The sequence below is a fragment of the Sorex araneus genome, chromosome 6 (assembly GCF_027595985.1).
Source record: "Sorex araneus isolate mSorAra2 chromosome 6, mSorAra2.pri, whole genome shotgun sequence".
In the NCBI taxonomy this organism is placed as follows: Eukaryota; Metazoa; Chordata; class Mammalia; order Eulipotyphla; family Soricidae; genus Sorex; species Sorex araneus.
The window spans coordinates 96,526,477-96,551,228 of NC_073307.1; the positions used below are offsets into that span (position 1 = coordinate 96,526,477).

General features: G+C 42.2%; 1 protein-coding gene across 2 annotated transcripts in view; it reads right to left on the bottom strand.

The window, feature by feature from the left end:
- Window positions 1-353: 353 nt before the first annotated feature.
- The window catches only part of SLC25A17 (solute carrier family 25 member 17), a 44,822-nt gene continuing 20,423 nt past the window's right edge, over window positions 354-24,752 (bottom strand). For both annotated transcript variants that reach the window (XM_055141087.1, XM_004610529.3), the window contains exons 2-9: window positions 23,409-23,469; window positions 22,083-22,149; window positions 20,004-20,155; window positions 12,810-12,926; window positions 11,092-11,237; window positions 10,897-10,992; window positions 5,453-5,535; window positions 354-1,142 (exon numbers count right to left, since the gene is read on the bottom strand). In XM_055141087.1, the coding sequence (XP_054997062.1) occupies window positions 995-1,142; window positions 5,453-5,535; window positions 10,897-10,992; window positions 11,092-11,237; window positions 12,810-12,926; window positions 20,004-20,155; window positions 22,083-22,149; window positions 23,409-23,454 (855 nt within the window). In that variant the 5' untranslated portion in view covers window positions 23,455-23,469 and the 3' untranslated portion in view covers window positions 354-994. The remainder of the gene's footprint in view (window positions 1,143-5,452; window positions 5,536-10,896; window positions 10,993-11,091; window positions 11,238-12,809; window positions 12,927-20,003; window positions 20,156-22,082; window positions 22,150-23,408; window positions 23,470-24,752) is intronic.

A 24,752-nucleotide genomic window follows, 5' to 3' on the forward strand; every position in this document is an offset into this window, starting at 1 on the left:
AGCGCCCAGGTGATGTCAGTGCTAATGCCTGAGGCACCACACTGAGTAGCAGGACCTAAGAAATGTTCCCAAACAAAAACAATCTCAGTCAGAGGCCTATCCTCCAACCACACAGTCTCTCCCTAGAGTTCATAAAGCAGGATGATCTCCCAGAATATGAACTGGAGCAGAGGTATCAGCTCCTTCTCCCTGTGGGTTTTTTGGTTTGTTTAGGGGTCATACCCAACGGCGCTCAGGGAACTACGCAGTTCTGGGCAGGACCTAGGGCTCCTGAATGCAGGGTATTTTTCCAGCCCCTTTCCAGTCAGCTCAAATTTAGTATGGGCTGACAAGAATTTGACTCTACATCTGGCTGAAAGGGTTGACTCAAATTTATCTTTGAATGACATTAAATACTAATAAATGATGCATACAAATACACTGTAAGAACATCTTTAGGCATTAATAATTTAATTTTCATTTCTTCCACAAAATAAATAGCTTGTGTACTAAAGGAGACACCTTTCCTTAAGCAGAAGATTATAATGTGCCTATGGCACAGTCATAATATTATTTTCAGTGAGGAAAATTCCCAGATTGAGACATATGAGAAAAATTACATGTATTAAATTTGTCCCAGAATCTGGAGGAGGGCTTCATGTAAAGAAAACAATTTTTAAATTCATGAAAGACTAACTGGAAAAAAATTATACATGACGATGAAAGTCCTTTTCTCTTACGGAGACCAAGAAACCCCCATAAAACTCATTTTCAGGTTTTCAAATCAAGTTTTTTGACTGTTTGTCCAATTTCCCCCTCACCCACAAACTTCAAGCAACCGTAAAAATGAAGTTGTTGTAGGGTCTGCCTGGCTATCTATTTACCCTCAGCTGGATTTCAAGTCAATGAGGGTTACAACTCAAGGTGCAAAGAGCAAGAGGAAGAGGAAGAGTCGAGTTTCCTCAGGGAAGGAAGCCCCTCCCCGACATCTCTCCACTCAGGAAGCCCGAGTGCCTCAGTGCTTGTGCGCCCTCTTCAGCCCCATGACTGTAAAGGTGGCCGCTGTCAGTTTCTCGTAAACAAGGAACATGAGGGCTGCGGTGAGGACTGTCTGCAGCAGTTTGGCTTCCAGGCCTTTGTAGAGTCCCATAATTCCAAAGCGCCTACGAGGGAAAAAACTGAATAAATAAAAGGTTTTCTTTATTAGGGTTAACTCTTACTGTATCACTGTCATTCCATTGTTCATCGATTTATTCGAGTGGGTGCCAGTAATGTCTCCATTTATCCCAGCCCTGAGATTTTAGCAGCCTCTCCTTACTCGTCTTTCCCAACGATTGGAGGCTCTTTCAGGGTCAGGGGAATGGACCTGTTATTGTTACTGTTTTTAGCATTGCAAATATGCCACAGGGAGCTTGCCAGCTCTCCGATCTCTGAGAGGCAGGCGCGCGCGCGCACACACACACACACACACACACACACACACACACCCTCGATGGGAAAGTCATTAAAAAAAAAATTTGTCCTTTGTGTACATGGATTTTGTTTGTTTTGTTCTGGGGACTCACTTGGCAGTGCTCAGGACTTACTCCAAGCTCTGCTCAGGGAACACTTCTAATGGTGCTTGGGAAACCATTAGAAACCATTAAACCATTCCCTGCTTGGGAAACCTGAGGACTGAACCCAGGTCAGCTGTGTGCAAGGCAAGTGCCCTCCCTGCTGTACTATCTTCCCAGTCCCCAATACAGTGTCTTTATTAAGATCATCATTAATCAGTGGAACGCTGCCAATATCCCAACGATGAGATGCAAATCCTAAGATCTAAAACTGCTTTAATACAGAAATCTGAACTCCAACAAAAAAACTTCAGGATCTTTTTCGCTCTCCCAATTCTGTTATTTCAACATAACAGTCCCCATGCCAATTGTTTTAGATCACTTTAGTTTCAACCGACCTAGAGAAAGTGACAGAAATTTTAAAAAACTACCCTGCTTAGTCTTCCCGTACACGGCATCTTCCAAGCCAGTGATTTTCCAATTTAGTTAGACTCACCTGAGGGCCTGGTTAAACAGATTGCTAGGAACCATCCGCAGGTTCCGATTTATTAAATCTGGGATGAGACTAAAAATTTGCATTTTTAGGTCCCTGGAGCTAGCTCAAAGGGCTGCAGCTGTGCTCTGCATACAGGAGGCCCAGCTGGGCCCACGTAGGTCCCTGATCAATGCAGAGACACATCTGAGCTCTCTGAGCTCACCACCAACAAAAACCAAAATAAAATGATTTCATAGTTTTTTGTTGTTTTCTGAGCCACTCTCAGTCAGGTATATTTTATTATTTATTTTTGGTTGAGGTCACACCCATTTCTTTCTTTCTTTTTTTCCTAAGCATATACTTTTTTTTTTTTTTTTTTTTTTGCTTTTTGGGTCACACCCGGCAATGGACAGGGGTTTTTCCTGGTTCACGCACTCAGAAATTACTCCTGGCGGTGCTCGAGGGACCATATGGGATGCTGGTAATCGAACCCGGGTCGGCTGCGTGCAAGGCAAACGCCCTACCCTCTGTGCTATCACTCTAGCCCCACACACCCATTTATTTCTTCTTGATTTTTTTGCTTCAGAGGCTATTCTATACTCCTGGCTCTGTGCTTAAGCTTGACTCCTGACTGCAAGGGGACCATATGTGGTGCCGAAATGGGTGGTGGAATGCAAGGCAAATGCTTTAAACTTGTACTATCTCTCTGGCCTTAAGAGGCATATTTTAACTAGGACTCCATAAATCTGAAGTTTAAAGAGGTGTTACAAGGAAAACCGAACTGCCAAATATGGTTACTAACCACATGTGGCAATTAAAATTAAAGAGCACTGCTCTGCATACATAAGGCCCTGGCTTCTACTCCTGGTCAAAAAAAAAAAAAAACCAGTCTTACTCTCCACTTCACTCTCCCCACAGCAACTAGTAACAAACGAAACAAAACAATTCAATTTTGCACCAGCCATTTTATTTTCTTTTTGAGGCACACCCAGTGATGCTCAGGGGTTCCTCCTGGCTCTGCACTCAGGAATGACTCCTGGAGGTACTTGCGGGGTCATATGGGATGCCGGAAATTGAACCCCAATCAGCTGCATGAAAGGCAAACGCCCTCCCTGCTGGGCTATTGCTCCAGCCCAAAAGCACCAGCCATATTTCAAGGACTCCAGAGTCAGATGTAATTTGTTACTCCTGGCTCTGTGCTCAGGGACCACTCCCTGTGGTACTCAGGGGACTATGTGGGATGCCAGGGATCGATTGCAGGTGTTACCTCTCAGCATATGCAAGGCAAGCTCCCTACCTGCTGTGCTATCTCTCCGACCCTAATTAACTTTACTTTTAACTAATCTTTCCTAACTCTCATAATGTTGTAGAAATAAAAACTGACACCAATTTTGGAGAGTCAATATGACAAAGTCTATCAAAATGTTCTATGTTCAAACTCCTTAACCAAGTAATTTCACTTCAAGGAATTTTCTCTATAATTACAACCACCCAGGTGTAGAAAGCTAAATTTATGGGTTATTCATTCAGCAATGTCTCTAAAGAAAAAAAACTAAAGATCTGTTGTAAGTGTACTGGTCAATACATGATTATATACTGTGAGATATAAAAAGGTGATTATAAAAAGATACATCTATGGATATGAATTGTTGTCAGTGATAGCAAGTCTACAAAAAACTAGGACTGGGATGTAGTTCAGTAAAAAAGAATATATTTTATATGCATGTATGTGATTTGAGGTTATGCCTTTGGCACCAAAAAAATGTTTACAAAGGCATACAGATAACCAGAAAGTATATGAAAAATGTTCTGCATCCCTTATATCAAAGAAATGCAAAGCAAAACAACAACAATAAAATATCACCTCACACCAATGAGACTGACACACATCAAAAAGAACAAAATCAACTAGAGTTGGTGGGATGTAGAGGAAAAAGGACCCCTCATTCATTGCTTATGGATTGTCTAGTAGTTCAAACTTTCTGGAAAACTATATGGGCAATCCTAAAAATCTAGAAATTGAATTTCCAGATGATCGAAAAATTACATTTCTGAGCATTTATCCCAAGAACCCAAAATCTCTATTCAGAAAAGACTTTGCAATCCTATGATCATTGCAGCATTATTCAAAATAGCTGAAATCTAGCAAAATATTTTCAGATTTTTGGAGTGTCGAAGAACAGATGATTGAATAAAGAAGCTATGCAAGGGGGCTGGAGTGATAGCACAGCGGGCAAGGTTCGATTCCCAGCATCCCATATGGCCCCCTGAGCACTGCCAGGGGTAATTCCTGAGTGCAGAGCCAGGAGAGACCCCTGTGCATCGCCGGGTGTGACCCAAAAAGAAAAAAAAAAAAGAAGCTATGCAAAATATACAAAACGAAATACTACTCAGTTTCAGGAAAATACGAAGTCACGGGATTTGCCCCAACAGGGATTGAACTAGAAAGTATTATGCTGACTTCAGTCAACCTGAAGGAGAGATAAAGAACGACTTCTCTCATATGTGGGATTTAAAAAAAGCACAGCAAGGGAACAATAAATAGCCAAAGGCAACAAAACCTAAGAACTGGTCTACATAGCTGTGCTTACTGTTTTAGGAAGGTTTTGGGGGAGGGCTCTAAAGGGAGGACCCTGATATGGTGAAAAGAAGAAACAATCAATCACTGGGGTGGAGATTATGGGGGTTGAAATGCTTTATGCAAGAAACCCTACTATTTACAGTAGTGTTATATCAAAGTGACTAAATTTAAGAAATCACAATTATTTGCTTCTTTAAGAAAAGGATGTTTAGCAAGCATGAAAGTAAGTTTGTAACTGTACCTCTCTGTGATTCACTAATAAAAAGTTTTTTTTAAAAAAAGGATGTTTACAAAAGGCAAGTTGCAAAACTGTATTTCCATGTAATGTAACCCATTTGTATAAAAGTGACTACATAAATTACATGTTTTATGTAATCTGAAACCATTCACTTAACTTTGAAAGCTTCCTGGGAATGGGATGGAGAGAAAACACCAAGTGTGCATGTATTTATAGCTTTATTAAAGTTTAATTGACTTCAACTTGAGAACCCTCACCACTTCCAAGAATGAACATATCCACTGCCATCAAAGTATACCCTCATGTCCCTTTGTAAATCCTCCCACCTTACAACCTATCTTGTTATAGGCAACTGTGACTCACAAAACATTCACTGCAGTTTTGAGGTTTTACTGGCCTTATAGCTTCTCTTCGCCATGTCTCAGTGGTCTCCCTCTGAAACCCTGCCTCCAAACCTCCCTGCAATAGGAAATATAGTTCCATAGACTAGTTCTCAGGTTCTGTTGCCTTTGACTATTTTATAACAGAATAATAACAGTTAACGGGATAAGGAAACCCAAGCCACCTTTGGACAGAGATGGCTGTTCAGAGGCAGGACAGAATGGATCACAACTAACACCGCTCACCTTACACGTTGATGAAGAAGATAGAGAACATTCCGAAGACTTCCCAGTGTTCTGTTTTCTGGATTTAGTCTGTGACGTCCAAACTGGGGATGAAGGAAAAAGAAAATTACTATTTTACTCTGTTTTAAATTTTGTTTTGCTTTGTTTGGGCCCACAGCTCTTGGTGCTCAGGGCCTGCTCCAGGCTCAGCACTCAGACAACCGTGTGACGCCAAGGAACCAACCCAGGCCTCTTGCTTTGCTGTAAGGCATGCACTGCGCCTCCTGAGCTATCTCTCCATCCCTGTTTATTGCCAGGAATTTTTTGGTTATTGGCTTTTGGGTCATATTCAAGCACGGCCTGGGGCTGCTCTGAGCTTTGTGCTCAGAAATTGTTCATGATGGTGTCTGGGGAACCATTCAGTCCAGGGAGATCCAACCCAGGGCTCCTATATGCGTAACCCATGGAGCCATCTCTCCCACCCCAATTACATCTTCTTTATCTTAATTTCTAACTGCACAGGAAATCATGGCTGGGTAACATCTAACATGAAACATAGTAATAAAAATATCCAGGCGGCCCCGCTCGAGATCGACCCCGGAGGCAACCGAACCACTTTGGACACGAGCGGCGCCCCCCAAATGCCTCCAAACTGTGTGCTGGGAGCTTCTGGCCCAGGCGCTGCCGGCAGGGTATGCTCTTTTCTCTCTCAACTCTTTCTTTTTGAACGCAGCGAGACTATAGCCGGTTTTTAGACTCTACAGGAAGCCCGGGATAGCCGATGGGCGGGACTCCCGGATCCGCCCTGTGCCGGCCGACATTTAAGCACAGAGCCATGTGGGGACGCTCCTTTGCGGCCCCGCGCGAGATCGACCCCAGAGGCAACCGAACCACTTTGGACACGAGCGGCGCCCCCCAAATGCCTCCAAACTGTGTGCTGGGAGCTTCTGGCCCAGGCGCTGCCAGCGAGTGATGCAATTACCAAAAGAATTTTCCTTAGACTTTATATAGAAATCCAAAACCTCGAGGCTGCAATAGCAGCCGCGCGACCTAATATCTCTTGATTGTCAGCAACGTGTAAATGTTCCTTTTTGGCAAGGCTTAACGTGGGGGGAAACTCCAAACAATAGTACTAAGTTTTTTTGGTAAAGGGTAAAAGATTGTAGCGATAGAATTTTAGCAGAATTTTCCCTGGACTTTATATAGAAACCCAAAACCGCGCAGCCGCGGCAGCCTAATGTCATCTAATCATCAGCAATATGAAATGGTTCCTTTGTAATGGGTTGGACTTTGGGGGGGACCATAATAGGGTCAAAGTTTGTAGCGATGTGTAATTTCTGGCTGTACTTTCCCTGGTCTTTATACAGAAATTCAAAGCCTCGAGGCTGCTGCCATGGCCGCGCAACCTATTGTCATTTAATCAGCACCAATATGAAATAGTTCCCTTTTAACGGGTTGGACTTTGGTGGGAAATCCTAACAAGAATAGTAAGTCTTTTGCTGAAATATTGAAGGCCACCAAAGTGGTAGCCATCTCTATAGACTGAACTAAGCCATATCCCCACGCCGGCTGAGAAGAAATATCCTTCTTTCTTGGGAAGAAACGCGGCGTGGCGTTAACCATAGTATGATGTCCATTAAGCTGACACGGACCTGGTGGCGTGGGAATGGGATACAAGGGAATAAATTATTATGTACTTGGAACAGCGGGACGCTGGTGGAATCTTGAGCCGGGGCCAATACCAGCGTATTACTTTTGGTTCCAGAAACTGCTTGCAGACATTCTATCAGACTATCAACTAAGCCAGAGCCCCACGCCGGCTGATGACGAGAAATAACCATCTCTTTTGGTTTGTTTTCCCTTTGTCAGGCAGCGTGGTGATTACTAAACAGGCGTGATCTCGGTGGCGCGGGACGAGGGGGGAAAAAAATAGAAAAGTTATGTAACAAACAGCGGGACTTAATATCTCTACATTCTCAGCAATGGAGAGCCATCAAATGCTTCCTTGACAGTGGGACTGTCTTCTCTTTTTTGGGGGGAAACCCTAGCAACAATAGTGAATTATGTGTTGAAACAGGGACTGTAACCAAGATAAAGCGTAAACGAAGTGAAACTTATCACTTACAAGGGCGGGGACTGGGGGGGCGGGAGGGGGCGGGAGGTATAATGGGGGGGTTGGTGATGGAATATGGGCACAGGTGAAGGGAAGGGTGTTTGAGTACTGTATAACTGACATAATCCTGAGAACTTTGTAACCCTCCACATGGTGATTCAATAAAATTTAAATTAAAAAATAAATAAATAAATAAAAATAAAAATATCCAAATAGTATCACATCTTTAATAATTTTTCAGTTAAGTAAATTAAAAATTTTTAAACAAATACAAATTATTTGAGTTTTTTTTTTTTGAAAAATATTGGGAATCTCAACAGATAGCACAAAGCCTAGTCTACCCTGATTTGAATGCCTGTACCGAGTCCCAGAGTACTTTTGGGTGTGGTCACGTAGTACAAAGCCACATGTGGCTTCTAACCAATGGGCATGGTCCCCCAAAACAAAAAAAAAATACTGAGGGAAGAGCATTTCGGCTATATCTAGCAGTGCGTAGGGCATGTCTCTCTCTGACTGGGGGTCTCTCCCGGCAGTGCGAGGAGGACCATGTAAGACTGGGGATCAAACCAGGGTCTCCTACATGCAAAGCATGCTCTCAGTCCATTGAGATACCATGCCACACTTAGCAAGTTTTAGTAGCACTATAGTCCTGTTCATCGATTTGCTCAAGCAGGCACTAGTAATGTCTCCATTGTAAGACTTGTTACTGTTTTTGGCATATTAAAATTTTAGTAAGTAGAAATATTTTTCCTTTTTCTATTGAAATAAATATTATTTAATGAAGTAAGCATGGACATTTTTATTTTATTGAGAATCATGAAGAACTTTTTTTTCATAAATTTTTTTTTATTCTTTAATTAGTGAGTCACCATGAGGGTACAGATACAGATTTACACATTTTCAAGCTTGTTTTTCCCTCATACAATGTTCGCAAACACATCCCTCCACCAGTGACTATTCTCCACCACCAATAAACCCAGTATCCCTCCCACTCCAATCCCATCTCCCTCCTACCCCACCCTGCCTCTGTGGCAGGGTAATCCCTTTTGATCTCTCTCTCCAATTGGGTGTTGTGGTTTGCAATAGGGGTATTGAGTGGCCATTGTGTTCAGTCTCTAGTCTACTTTCAGCACGTGTCTCCCTTCCTGAGCAGGATCTCCAACCACATTTTACTTGGTGTTCCCTTCTCTGTCTGAGCTGCCTTTTTCCCCAGCATGTGAGACTAGCTTCCAAGCCATGGAGCCAACCTCCTGGTACTTATATCTACTATTATTGGATATTAGTCACGAAACATTCTTTGATTGTTCTTTTAGAAAATTATTTATAACAAAAAATATGAGGGGCTGGAGCAACAGCACAGTGGGTAGGGCGTTTGCCTTGCACGCAGCCGACCCGGGTTCGAATCTCAGCATCCCATATGGTCCCCCGCCAGGAGTAATTCCTGAGTGCATGAGCCAGGAGTAACCCCTTTGCATCGCCAGGTGTGACCCAAAAAAAATATATATATATATGAAATCAATCATTGAAGGCCTGCTATGGAGGTAGCGTTAAGGGGTGATTGAGAAAATTAGAAATAATGATGGTGGAAAAGTGTAATGGTGGTGAAATTGGTGTTGGAATAGTGAATGTCTGTAACAAATCATCACGAACAACTCTGTAAACCACAGTGTTTATATAAAGTGTAAGGGGGAAATAAAATTTAAATTGAAAAAAAAAAAGCCTTCCCACATGATAAAGAAAATCTGGTCCTCCCCCTTAGCCTCCCCGCTGTATATCCAATCTGTCCCTATTCTTCCCGAGCCCCTCTCCAGCACCACTTTCAATCCCAAGAATTCACCCAGCTCTTCACGTTTGAAAGCTCTTCAAGCTTTCAGTATGGAGGATTCACACAAGCACATAATGTTCCCTGGTTCTGGATAACTCTTTCCTCCTCTCTCTGCATGGCTGAATCTTTATTTCCCTTTAAGTCTTGATTTACACATGCTCTCTCAAAGGAATCCATCTGCAGTTAAGCCTCTCTCCATGTTGTCAAGGAATGCTTCCTTGATAGCTCTTTTTTTCAATCTGTCCGTACATATTTATTTTTGCTTACTTAGCCATTCAAACTTTCCTTTGTTGCCTTTAGGTGGGCAGGAGATCTGACTGCCAGTCACCATGTATACCCAGTCTCTCAGAGTATGGATGCATAATAAATGTGAGCAAATAACTAAATCAATGAGGGTTCACTCTATCACTGTCATCCCATTGTTCACCGATTTGATCGAGCGGGCACTAGTAATGTCTCCATTTGTCCTAGCCCTGAGATTTTATCGGCCTCTCTTTACTCATCCTTCCCAATGGTGCCGCATTGGAGGCTCTTTCAGGGTCAGGGGAATAAGACCCACCATTGTTACTGTTTTTGGCATACTGAATACGCCACGGGGAGCCTGCCAGGCTCTGCCATGTGGGAAATCAATGGGGACTAGGGGGAACAAATTCAAGTTATTTCAGAAAAGTTAGGTCGTTAATTTTCCCCAGATATCTTTTTTTTTTTTAAAGAACTTTTATTTATTTAATTATTATTATTGCTTTTTGGGTCACACCTGGCGATGCACAGGGGTTACTCCTGGCTCTGCACTCAGGAATTACTCCTGGCGGTGCTCAGGGGACCATATGGGATGCTGGGAATCGAACCCGGGTCAGCCGCGTACAAGGCAAAAGCCCTACCCGCTGTGCTATCACTCCAGCCCCTCCCCAGATATCTTAAAGGAATCAACCTGTGGTTTTGCAAAGGATAACCTATGCTGAGCATAAAGCAAATAAACTTGAATAAGAAGGAAGCAAATTTAACTTTCATAAAATCCTTAGAGAATCTTCCTCCACCTTTGGATTTTCTGAAACACTTTTTTTTAGCTAAGAAATTAAATATATACTGAGGTCAAAGAGACAGGATGGCCAGGCATACAATCCACAGGGAATGATTCGCCAGCCTCCATTGAATGCCTGGCACTGCACAGGTGCTTGTGCATAGGTCTCAAGCTCTGCTGGAGTCAGGAGTCAGGAGTCAGACCTGAGCAGAGTAAGACCTGAGCACCACAGGGTGTGGCCCTAAAACAAACAACAAAAAACAGAGAAACTCCTTTTTTTTTTTTTGGCTTTTTGGGTAACACCCAAAAAATGCTCAGGGGTTACTCCTGGCTCTGCACTCAGGAATTACTCCTGGCAGTACTTGAGGGACCATATGGGATGCCAGGGATTGAACTTGGATCAGTCATGTGCGAAGCAAACACCCTACCTCCTGTACTATCGCTCCAGCCCCTACATATTTGTTTAATGCCGCCCGATTAAATATACTAAGAATCCCAGCACTCACCCTCAGAATCGACTGCACTGTCTGCATAGGGTAGGTGGCCGTGGTAGCAATCGCTTTGGCTATTGCACCAATGACGAACACGTCCATAGACGAGAGCTGGAAAACAAGTAAATGTTTGACCACTTCAATCCAAATAACAAGAAATATTAAAGATTACTATTTACTGTTACTGTGGTCGTCAAATTTAGTAATTACCTTCGGTCGTTTCTTTAAAATCTGCCGCTTTAAACCTTCGTAGAACATGAACTGGATGGCAGGATTAAAGACCAAAAGCAAGGAGGGAAACGTGCCATTCCACAAGGCCAAGATTCCTTCATCGCGAATGATCTGGTGAAAAGCATCTAAGCAAGAAATCGAGGATAATCTGATGACAGGCCCCTAACTAGAGAAAGCAACATGAATTCTGTATACTCAACACAAATCACACTGTTTCTATCAAGATTTCCTTTCTGTAATATTTTACTCATTATTTTTTTATCCAATGATGCTGGATAGGGACCAGCTGGGCCACTCTTGGTGATGCTTGAGGTGGACTGTGGACCATGTGGTTGCCAGGGAAAGAGTTCAGGACATTGCATGTGCCAGGCATGTACTCTACCATCCCTGTTCCCTGCAATATTTTAGGGGCAAACTCATCCATTAGCTACATTTTGATGAACATCAGACAGTGAGAGCACCAAGTAATCACAGAGACCAGTTTCTATCCTTGGTAACTCTAACAATCTAGGATTAGAATGTCAAGATTTCCTAAACAGTCATCACCCCCGATGGGAGCCCTGTATTACCAAAAATTGTCAACTGATAGCCCACATATTTGGCAACAAATCAGCTTAACACAACAAATCAGTTAGACAATTAGAGTCCACTTTGTAAGAAAATCACTGTTCTCATTACAAAGATGGAAGCACATAAAAGGAGATTCTGTGATGTGGTAGTACTTAAAAAAGAGGCAGAATTGTCAAAAACAAATCTAGTATCTTTTGTGTGTGTCACATCCAGTGGTGCTCAGGGCTTACTCCTGGCTTTGCACTCAGGATCACTCCTGGAAGGGCTCAGGAGACCATATGGGGTACCAGGGATCAAACCCGGGTCAGCCGTGTGCAAGGCGAGTGCCCTGCCTGCTGTATTATTGCTCCAGTCTCAATCTAGTATCTTTACCCAAAATTTTAAAAAAAACAAAAAACCTTTAAAAACAAGCATAGTAGACCATTCCCAGCTACATCCTCGATATACTTCATAAATGTACTGCTCTACCACTTGACAGATGGGCCTCACAGGTAAGATATAAACAGGGGGCCAGGAATGTGGCTTAGAGGCAGAGTATATTCCTCAAATGTGTGTGGTGTTGGATTTAATTCTAGCACTGAAAAAAAAAAAAAAGATGTAAACAAGGGCCTGATATATAGGTGTACAAATCAGAGCTTCCTTTTGGGCTTTTGCTGTCACAGAAATAAATGATCAGGCTAGTCCCAGGAAAAGAAGAGACATTGGGAAGAACTAAGATTCCCTGGCTGGGGTCAACCTAGGTAAGAAAGAGACACATGAGCTAATAAATGCTTATTGTCCCGCCACCCCCCCCCCCAAAAAAAAACACACACAAATAAAACAGATCAACGGTGAGCCAGAGAGAGAGTACATCAGGCCAGGTGCTTTTGCCTTGCACATAGTTGACCTAGTTCAATCCCCAGAACCCCGTATGTCTCCTGAGCTTTGCCAGGAGCAATTCCTGAGTGCAAAGCCAGGAGTAACCCTAGAGCATTAGCTGGGTATGGCCCCCAAACAAAAACAAAATAAATGTTTACTGTTAGACACTGATATTTGGGGTTTTCTTTTATGAAATTTACAGTGGCAATAAATCCAAATAAAAATAAAAGAGCAAAGCTTTACACAGGACTCACCCAAGAGACACTTACCGATAATACCTTTGTAGTTGGTTGGTACAATGTCTTCATTCCTGAACTTTGCCCCCTGCAGCTTCAGCCTGGTGTTTACCACCCAGAGTGGAGTTGTCAGCAACACATTCACCACTCCTTTAAACAGAAAGAGAGGAGATGAAGGGAAAGCAAAACGGAACTTTTTACGTTTTCTTATCTTATGTTAAAGCTAAATAGTTCCATTTATACTTCGGCCACTGATCTGAGAGAATCAAGCTGAGGTGTCTCTGTGTGCCAGAGTACAACACAAGCCAGTACTGTCAATTCAGAAGCCCTGCTGATAGATACCAACAGAGCTGGCAGCAGACGACTCCACATGGAGAGTAATGGGTCTCCTCATTCTGTAGCAGAGGGCACTCTACTTCTCAATTTATATAGCACTCAAAGTAATTTTGGGGACTGAGAAAGAGCAGAGTAGGCATAGGGTACTTGCCTTACATGCAATCAACCTAGATTCAATCCCTGGCATTCCATACAGTCCCAATGAGTGTAGAACTAGGAGTAACCCCTAAGCATCACCAGGTGTGCCAAAAAAGCAAACCAAACCAAACCAAGAGTAGCATTTTTTTTTCTTTTTTGGGGCATACCCGGCAATCCACAGGGGTTACTCCTGGCTCTGCATTCAGGAATTACCCCTGGAGGTGCTTAGGGGACCATATGGGATGCCGGGAATCGAACCCAAGTCGGCCGTGTGCAAGGCAAATGCCCTACCCACTGTGCTATCGCTCCAGCCCCCAAGAGTAGCAATTCTGATACAATTTTAAAGATAATTTCTAAGTAACAGCTCTAAGTGAGAAGCGGCCTTAGCACCTGATCACATACTAAGATCAGATAAAAAAAAAAAAACAACAGTTTACAACTATATCAGCTCACATAGTTTTATGACAGTATGGCTCTGGTACAAAAGGTGACAGACAGGACAAAGTGGTGACATTTGAAAATGCTTCGGCATGGTCTAGGGGTTCCTCATCACTTAAGGAATTAAGACAAGCAGGGAGTAAGCAGCAGTTCCACAGAACAGATTCAGCAAGGTATTGCTTTGGCAGATGCGTATATTTATGGGACCTGGGGTTGAATCCATGGCACCAATCTAAAAACAAACAACAAAACCCGGATGTCTCAGCACCAGGGATGTAGCCCAGTGGTAGAGTTCATGCACTGCCTGTATGAAGCTTATCCCAGGTACCTCCCACATTGAGCACCAAACTCCTTCCCCATAAAACAACCCAAAATCAATAAAAACATCTGAAACAGTTTCACAAACATCCTGATCCTTACAGGCTTAAGAATGGAGACCAGGAGTAGTTGAGATGGTACAGATGGTAGGATGCTTGCCTTGCATGCGGCTGACCGGATTTAATCTCCAGCATCCCAATAGTCCTCCAAGCCCCTCAAAAGTGATCCCTGAGCGGAGTCAGGTGCAAGCCCTGAGCACTATCAGGTGTACCCCACCCACAAAACAAGGATGGGGATTTCAGGCCCCCACCCCGCCTGCTTTTGAGAGGAACAATATAATGAGTCAGATGTTTCTTTTCTGAACACACACGATCTCAATTTAATATCTTGAGATATTCAAGTGTTTCTGATCAGTCTTGAAAATATTAAAATAATTTTGTTGAATAATTTAATAATTATCAAATTTATTAAATAATTGTTAAAATAATTTAAGAACTAGATAGCTACATAGTGCCATCTACTATATAAATACTTATTCAATAAATAACAGACAAATGAACCCATGAGCAAACTTAGCAAACAACTAAATGCTGAGATACTGACCGCTAGGTGAAGAACCAAGAGACAATCCTAAGAAAAAAATCTTTTACTGAAACTACTTAAACACAATAAGAGAAAGAAAGCTTTGATCCAAAGAATCTCAAAACAGACCACAGAGACTTCATATAGAAATCCAAAACCGCGCGGCTGCGATAGCAGCCGCGCGACCTAATATCTTTTGATTGTTTCATTGTCAGCAACGTGTAAATGTTCCTTTTTGGCAGGGCTTAACGTGGGGGGAAACTCCAAACAATAGTACTAAGTTTTTTGTTAAAGGGTAAAAGATTGTAGCGATAGAATTTTAGGCAGAATTTTCCCTGGACTTTAACGGGTCGGACTTTGGTGGGAAATCCTAACAAGAATAGTAAGTCTTTTGCTGAAATATTGAAGGCCACCAAAGTGGTAGCCATCTCTATAGACTGAACTAAGCCATATCCCCACGCCGGCTGAGAAGAAATATCCTTCTTTCGCGGGAAAAAACGCGGCGTGGCGTTAACCATAGTATGATGTCCATTAAGCTGACATGGACCTGGTGGCGTGGGAATGGGATGCAAGGGAATAAATTATTATGTACATGGAACAGCGGGACGCTGGTGGAACCTTGAGCCGGGGCCGATACCAGCGTATTACTTTTGGTTCCAGAAACTGCTTGCAGACATTGTACCAGACTATCAACTAAGCTAGAGCCCCACGCCGGCTGATGACGAGAAATAACCATCTCTTTTGGTTTGTTTCCCTTTGTCAGGCAGCGTGGTGATTACTAAACAGGCGTGATCTCGGTGGCGCGGGACGAGGGGGGAAAAAATAGAATAGTTATGTAACAAACAGCGGGACTTAATATCTCTACATTCTCAGCAATGGAGAGCCATCAAATGCTTCCTTGACAGTGGGACTGTCTTCTCTTTTTTGGGGGGAAGCCCTAGCAACAATAGTGAATTATGTGTTGAAACATGGACTGTAACCAAGATAAAGCGTAAACGAAGTGAAACTTATCACTTACAAGGGCGGGGACTGGGGGGGTGGGAGGGGGCGGGAGGTATAATGGGGTGGTTGGTGATGGAATATGGGCACGGGTGAAAGGAAGGGTGTTTGAGTACTGTATAACTGACATAATCATGAGAACTTTGTAACCCTCCACATGGTGATTCAATAAAATTTAAATTTAAAAAAAAAAAAAAAAAAAAAAAAAACAGACCACAGAGAACACTGCCTAACCAAGAATAAAACTTGGTGAAAGAGTAAAAAAGATTCAAATCCTATTTTTTCCATTTGTTACCCACAGTTGCAAGAGGAAACCATTCTGTTTACTTCTCTCTGAGGAGCACTGTGAACAAATATTTCTCAGAATGGTAGATATTTAAATCATTTTATAAAGTGTTATATTTTTATTTATTTATGTAATAACATGAAGGCATGTTTAATTACAACTTAATTTAGTCTTACATTAAAACTTGAGGGGGGGGGCTGGAGTGATAGTACAGCAGGAAGAGAGTTTGCCATGCATGTGGCCGACCCGGGTTCAATCCCCAGCACCCCATATGGTCCCCTGAGCACTGCCAGGAGTAATTCCTGAGTACAAAGCCAGGAGTAACCCCTGAGCATTGCCGGGTGTGACCCAAAAAGAAAAAAACTTGAGGAAGGCTGGAGCAATAGCACAGTGGGTAGGGTGTTTGCCTTGCATGCGGCCGACCTGGGTTTGATTCCCAGCATCCCATATGGTTCCCCAAGCACCACCAGGAGTAATTCCTGAGTGTAAAGAGCCAGGAGTAACCCCTGTGCATTGCTGGGTGTGACCCAAAAAGCAAAACAAACAGACAAACAAACAAAAAAAACAACTTGAGGGAATGATCATAATCTACAAGTTTTATCCAAAAATTATTTTTCCTTGGATAGGTTGCCAGGCTCTGCCCGTGTGGGCGGGATACTCTCAGTAGCTTGCCAGGCTCTCTGAGACACCCCCCCCCCCCACACACACACACACTCCACACACACACCCCCACGCCCCCCCCACACCCTCTATGATTTGTTGCTACTGGCTCTCCGATACACACACACACACACACACACACACACACACACACACACACACACACACACACACACACACACACACACACACACACACACACACACACACCCCTCTATGATTTGTTGCTACTGGCTCTCCAAGATACACACAAACACACACACAGACACACACACACAGACACACACACACCCCTCTATGGTTTGTTGCTACTGGCTCTCCGAGATACACACAAACACATACACACACCCCTCTATGATTTGTTGCTACTGGCTCTCTGAGATACACACAAACACACACACACACACACACACACACACACACACACACACACACCTCTCTATGATTTGTTGCCTGCTGTCTGAACTCCATCAAATATGGTGTGGTAATTATGGAAAATGGGTAGGAAGTGTCTTATAATGTGTCCGGAAAGCAGCCTGGAGAGTGGCAGTGGTTGGATAGTGGAGGTCGGCTGCCAGGGCTGGGTATCTTGAAGTGGGGAGGGTTCTCACACGCCCCCCCTCTGGGGCGCCCCTAGTGAAAACAGCCTGGCACGGAGTTCCATGAGACTCCAATGAGACAAGATAGACTATAAATATGTGATAATTTGCCCAGATGTTTTCATGTATTCCCACTAGTGTATACATTACTTTACAGAAAAATTAATAGGCCACCTGAAAAAAAAAAAAAGATTAGAAAGTGCTACTGAGCTCTCTACTGCACTCCGGCCCCAAGATTACAGACTTAAGATGATAAAGGCACTTTCTATACAAATAAATGATACAGAATGCCTATTAACTAAGTAATTTAGAAATCAATGGGGTTGGAGAGATAATCACAGCAGGTAGGCCATTTGCCTTGCATGCAGCTGACCCTGGTTCTATCCCTAATACCATATATTTTCCGCTGAGCCCTGCCAGAAGTGATCCCAGAGGGCAGAGTAAGGGTTAAGCCCAGAGCAGAGTCAGATGTGGTCCAAAAACCAAGAAAAAAATTATTTCAAAATCAAAACTTCCTAGATAATAAATAATATAAAATAAGATTCTGCTTTCATGTCCCATTAACACGAGCTGAAACACTCAGGATTTGAAGGACAATCTCAAGTACAAATGTACTACATCATTTAAAGAAAAAACATGATGTCCTTATAAAAAACATTTTGTATTTCAAAGCTTTTTATATGAGCGATTCAAGTACTTTTTTCATCTTCTAAGCCAAAATGGATGGGGACATAATTTTTTAACCACCATTTTTTAACCACTTTTATGAGTTTTGAGAAAAGATACTCAAAATATTTGAGGACCAAAAACTAAAGTTTGCAATCTTCTTAATCAAACAAAGAATAACATTCTAGAGAAGAAAAGCAAGGCTTACTCATGCATGACGTATATGGCTGAAGAATAAAAAATGCTGCCTGCTTATAAGCCTATGTAAATTACTCTATTCCTAGCTAAGACTATTTCTTCAGCTCTCAGATGGAAACATTAACACAATATCTACTTAAGCACAGAAAATTGTTTTTCGTCTCACTCAAATGATTCTATTTTTTTTTTTGGGGGGGTCACTCCTGGTGGTGCTCAGGGCTTATTCTGGTTTTGTGTTCAGGGATCACTCCTGGTGATGCTGGGGGACCAAATGTAGTACTGGAGATCAAACTAGGTTGCAAGGCAAGTACCTAACCCACTGTACTTCGTCTTCCCTGTCCCCTCCCCTTTAAACCATTTAAAAATGGTTAGGCCCAGGTGTGGCCCCAAAATAAAACAAGAAGTGGCAGACCAAAGACATAAATCCTATCATGTGGCTCCCTAACATGTAATGCAACTTGATACAAAAGAGAAAGAGAGCTACCATACCAGATGTGTGGTATAAGAGCAGGAAATGTATTTATTGATTTTTCTAGGCAATACCAGTAGCACTGGGTTTTAAACACGCAAAGCATGTACTCTACCACTTTATATACATGTATGTCGTGGGATTTGGGGCCATACCTGGTGGTACTTAGGGGTTATTCCTGGCTTTGTTTTCGGAATTACTCCTAGCAGTGCTCGGGGAACCATATGGGATGCCGGGTATCAAACCTGGGCTTGCTGCATGCAAGGCAAAAAAGCCCTACCTGCTGTTCTATGGCTCCAGCCCCAGAAATATATATTTTTACAAGTAAAATAAAAAGTAAAATTAAAGAGAAAAAGGCAACAAAAACATAAAATGGGAGAAGAATATTCTCATCAATAAGGATTAATAGAAAGCCTAGACATCCGTAAGGAAAAAAATAAAGCTTGCATCATATATAAAAGTTAACTCTGGGATGGGGCCAGAGTGATGGTACAGTGGATAGGGCATTTATTTGCCTTACACACAAACGGTCTGGGTTTGATCCCCAGCCCCCAATATGGTCCCTGCCCGGAGTGATCCGTGAGCATAGAGCCAGAAGTAACCCCTGAGGACAACCGGGTATGGATAGACCAAAACAAACAAACAAATTTAACTCTGGGGTCTGAGTGATTATATAGTGGGTAGGGCACTTGCCTAGCATGCACCAACCTGGTTTCAATCCTTGGCAACCCACATGGTTCCCCAAGCAAAATCAGGAGCAATTCCTGAGCTCAGTGCCAGAAGTAAGCTATGCCCTGAGGACCACTGGGTCTGGCAAAAAAAAATAAACAAACAAAAAAATACTACCAAAATGTACAGATTAAGATGGCATATTTCTTTGGGGCTGGGGTGGGGTCATGTGGCAGTGCTCAGGATTCATTCCTGGTGGTGCTCAGAGGGCCATGCAGTGTTAAAAGTCAAACTCGGGTCTCCTGTTCTAGTCCACTGAACTATCTTTCTGGCCAAAAAATTGTAAACTTGGTGCAATGTTTCTAAACATATACACACAAAGCAAAAGTGTGTGTCACTACATGCCTCGCAGCTTTAGTGAGTTAAAATAAACTTTTTCAAGATATATTAACTGCAAAACAAATATTAAAATATAAAAACAGGAATCAGAGCAATAGTATAGTGGGTAGTGTTTTCCTTGCACGCAGCTGACCTGGGTTCAATCCCTAGCATTCCGTATGGTTCCCCCAAGCACTGCCAGGAGTGATTCCTGAGTGCAGAGCCAGGAGCAACCCCTGAGCATTGCTGAGTATGGCCCCAAAATAAAAACAACAACAACAACAATACAAAATATATGTAAGTGAAGGAAGGTAGTTTTTATCAAATGACACTTGTACAGAAAGATGTGAGAGGAGAGAAAGAAGAGAAACATGTGTTCGAGAGAGAAGATAGGCTTCTCCAGAGTGGAAATAACCAGGCAAACAGAGACAAGCATAAGAGATACTCGTACAAGGGAGAGTGTGGGCTTGAGCTATTCAGCATTTTGTTACCTGCAACAAATCCAACTACCAGGTCTTTTCCAGTAGAAGAACGCTGACCTTTCACCCAGACTGTTTTGAGGCTATTAAAAGTGTAGAAATAGACAAAATTGGAGCAGCAGAGGCTGGAGATAACTGGAAACCACCCACGATATGGTGCCAGGCTAAGGGAAAAACACAATAAGAAAAATAAAGATGATGGACAAAAGTCACTAGAAATGGGAAGGAAAGGTCTTAGGCCTATCATCATTTACATATTCTCACTGCTACACTAAAAAATGCCCCAAAGTGCACACATAACTTATAATCTGAAGGATGCCCAAGACAAAAGATAATTTCTAGCATTAATGACACCAAAGAAATAACATGCGTTTAAAGACTGATTTAGTGAATTTCTCTCTTGGTTTTCTTTAGTAACATTATTATGTAAGATTAGAGACAATTTACCTCTAGCTGTTAGTTGACACAGTATCATTCACATTTTATTACAGGACAAGAACAATTAAATAAAGTGAGTTTAAAAAAAGATATCAGGGCAAGAGAGATAGTACAGTGGGTAGGGTGCTTGCCTTGCTCTAGGCCAACCCAGGTTTGAACCCTGACATTCCATAAGGTTACGAGGACCAATTCCTGAGTGCAGAACAAGGAGTAGCTCCTGAGCATTGCCAGTGTGGTCCCCCTCAAACAAACAAACAAACAAACAAACAAATAAAAATCCCCACACACTTGGTTAAGACCAGGGTGAAGACTGTATGGAGCTCCAGATGAATACCCTGAGAAAAACACAGTATCCGTATTAAAAAAACCTACAGACTATGCCAGGGATATGGCTCATAGTACCTTGGGTACTGCATGGCATACAAGCACTGAATGCTATTGGTTGTGGCCCCCACAACAATAGCAAAAATGTAAGTAAACGGATTAAAAGGAATGCATAACCTTAGCCTAATAATGAAGGAACATAAGGCAATCTTAAAATGAGAAACATTCTATTTTGGAAAACACGATGACTACTGTGTTCTTTTACAATATCACTGTTATAAGGTACAGAGATTTAATGTACAGTATGTAATTTCTGCTCCGAGAGTTCTGAAATAAATTGTATGTGATATGGTGTGCATGTGATAAAGAGAACAGGGAAAAGAGAGAGAATGATAAAAAAATAGTAAAATAAATGAGAAAAAGTGTTAATATTAGATGAATCTGTATAATGTATAAACTGGTACTCTGTACTAGTTTTAATTTTATAACCTTTATTAAAGTTGAAATATTTTCCAAAATAAAAGTAGAAACAAAGAGGGGCTGGAGCGATAGCACAGCGGGTAGGGCGTTTGCCTTGCACGCGGCCGACCCAGGTTCGATTCCCAGCACCCCATATGGTCCCCCAACACTGCCAGGAGTAATTCCTGAGTGCAGAGCCAGGAGTAACCCCTGTGCACTGCTGGGTGTGACCCAAAAAGCAAAAAAAAAAAAAAAAAGTAGAAACAAAGAAAGAGACGCATAATCTACATATCTACATCAGTGTTTTGAAACTTTTTCTAACTGTGCCCCTTCTTTATTACCTTTCTGTGAAAGGAACAGTTGGTTCCCTAGTTTTGTACCATGGTCCCCATTTATTTATATGATAGTCCTCCTTGGAATATCCTGGGGGCCATCAGAGGGCCATAAAGTTTGAAAAATGCAGATCTATATGAATGCATCTGATAGGAATGAACTGAACAACTTGTTTGGTTTCTGGGCCACACCCAGCAGAGCTAAAGACTCCTCCTGGCTCAGTGCTCGGGTGCCAGGGATCAAACTGAGGCCTCTTGCATGCAAGCATACACTCTTTCCAGTCTTAAACCAAATAACTTTTACTTTCTTAGATTTACTATGCATATAGCAAACTCTGTAATCAAAAAACCAAAATGGCCAACTACAGAACTTCAAGGAAATAGAAACAATAGTATACTAATAAATCAGGCAATTACAGATTCATAACACTACAAGGCTATGAGAATGGCCAGGAAATTAGTCTACCTGAAGGCTCCTATCTCCTAACAATCTTAATAAACTTCTATACCTAACAGAGATGAATAAAGTAGTACTTACAGGCCTTCTTCTTTAATGATCTCCAGGAGTACCATATGGGTAGTTTTGGACTTTCTTTTCTCATCAACTACAAGATCAAAGAGTATAAAGTTAAACTACGTTTCTCTGAGAAATACCTCCAACATAAGCAAGCAATTTATCTTGTCAAAGCAATCTCCTACTTTATTTTCAATCTTCCTTGCTCACTTCAAAATTGGAAGATTCTCCTGTGTTACAATTCCTAACAGCAGATTCCTTGAGTTTCATGTGTTTTATTTTTCCCCCATGATCCATAATACATTTTAATTCAATACCTAATTTCCCCATGGGGTTCTCCCCCAGTACTGCTGGCAGGGAGCTTATTAAGAAAAACAGACAACAAAACAAACAAGAGAAAAGAGTCCTTGTTTCTGAAAGCTTACTTGGTGTTCTAGCTCCTAAATTACGTAAAAGACTTTGGGCCAGAGAGACGACACACACAGGCTGAGTGTCGGCTCTGTCTGCAGGAGGTCCAGATTCAACCCTTGGCACCGCAGAATGCCCCCTCGCACTTGGGAGCAACCACTGAATATAGAGCTGAGAATAGACCCTGAGAACAGCTGGGGATGATCCCAAAACCCCAAAAGAAGCCTCAAAAGGATAATGATCTTGGTTTTTATTAGCACTGACCATGAAAACAAAACAATCGTAATTAATTTCAAATTCCCTGCCTACATCTGAAGAACATTTTGAAGATATAAAAATGTAGAAATGAAGGAAAGGAGCAACTACACAAGAGCAAGTGGAGTGAGAAAGTAACTAAGGAGGGCCGGAGCAATAACACAGTGGGGAGGGTGTTTGCCTTGCACACAGCCAACCCGAGTTCAATCCCATGCATCGCATAGGGTCCCCTGAGCACAGCCAGGAGTAATTTCTGAGTGCAGAGCCAGGAGCAGCCCCTAAGCATTGCTGGGTGTGACCCAAAAAGAAAAAAAAAATGTAACTAAAGATCTAACTAATCCACATAGGTTTCTCTGCTAATTAGGAAACAGCAATGATTGGCAGTATTTAGAGTCAGAGAAAATGCATAGCAGTGGAACTTAAATCAAACAGAATATTCAAACAAAAATACCTGCCAGGATATTCTTTTATTAGGGGAGGGGCATGGGCCACACCCAACAGTACTCAGGGGCTGCTCCTGGCTCTGTGTTTGGTTACTTCCAGCGATGCCAGGGATTGAAGTAGGACAGGCTGCATGCAAAGCAAGCACAAGAATATTCTTACACTGATTTATTAACTTACTAGAGGCATATGTTTGCTTTCCGACACCAAATGAACAGGAATATGACAATGACAAAGAATACTCACCTTGAAGTCGAAGACGAGCTGTATCCAAAGGAAAAAATACCGTCATCGCTGTTACACTTCCCTGAAAGGTGTGGAAAAGGCTTTGGTCACTACAGCATCGCAAAAAAAATGAGTCACAACCTTTTTACTTTTCTTTTTGGGCCACACACAGCAGTTGTTATGGGCGACTTCTGGCTCTGTGCTCGGTAGTCACTCTTAAGGTGCTCAAAGGACCATATTTGGTGTCAGGAATAGAACTGGGACTAGCTGCATGCAAGGCCAATGCCTTCATCCCGGGACTATCTCTCTGGCATGGAGTCACAAGTTTTTGGTTTTCTTTTTGTTTCAGGGCCACACTCCATGGCGTTCAGTGGTTGTGCACTTAGTGACAACTCCTGGCGTTGCATGGGGAACAATATGGAATGCCAGCTGTTGAAGCTGGGTCAGCTGCATGTGAGGCAAGTCACTATTCTACGACTCCGGCCCTGAGCTGGAAATTTTAAATGAACCAAGTTCCATTTTTAATAATAGGTCAAAAGATATTTTCAGTGAACAAACACAGTATTTTTATCTACTGGAATTATAATTGTTCAAAATAGGTATCGTAGGCAACAGAAAATTCCACCACCCCAATGTTCATATATCTTAACATTTATTATATTACATGGCAAGCTATTAATCAGTTGACTTTAAAACAGAGACATAATTCTGGGCGATCTGGGTGAGCCCAGTGTAATTACAAGTAGGAGAGATAGGAATAAGTGGAGGGGCTAGAGATCTAGTTCAGTGGTAAAGTACTTCTTCCAAGTATGCATTCCATCCGTACCACAGCAGAAAGAAAGAGTAGGTAGAATTGAGACAACATGAGGTCTCAACTCACCACTGCTGGCTTTGAAGATGGACAAATTATTAATCAAGAAGGCTTAAAAAGTCAAGGAAATAGATTCTCTCTGTGACCTTCCAGAAAGGAATACAGCCCTGATGAAACACTGATTTTTTTTTTTTTTAGCTCTGTGAAATTGCATAAGACTTTTAACCTGTCTACCCAACGATAATGAATTTATATTGTTTTACTCTGTGGAAATTTGTTACAGCAATAGTAGAAAAAAAATCAAATATGATTACTATAAATGGTGGGGACAAACAATGGAAAGCAGAGAGTTCTGGCCCTTGCTGCAGGCTCGCCAGATCAGCTGCAGCCAGAGGCACTTGCTCCAGGCAGTCACTGTGACTGTGGCCAGAAAAGCCTAAAGTGAGTAAAAACACTCAGCAACAACTCCAATCCCCAAAGCCAGCCAGTTCTCCATCTTCCCAGAAGCCCACGACACCATTTCCTGCACTAGATGGGGCAAGCAACAGCAGCCA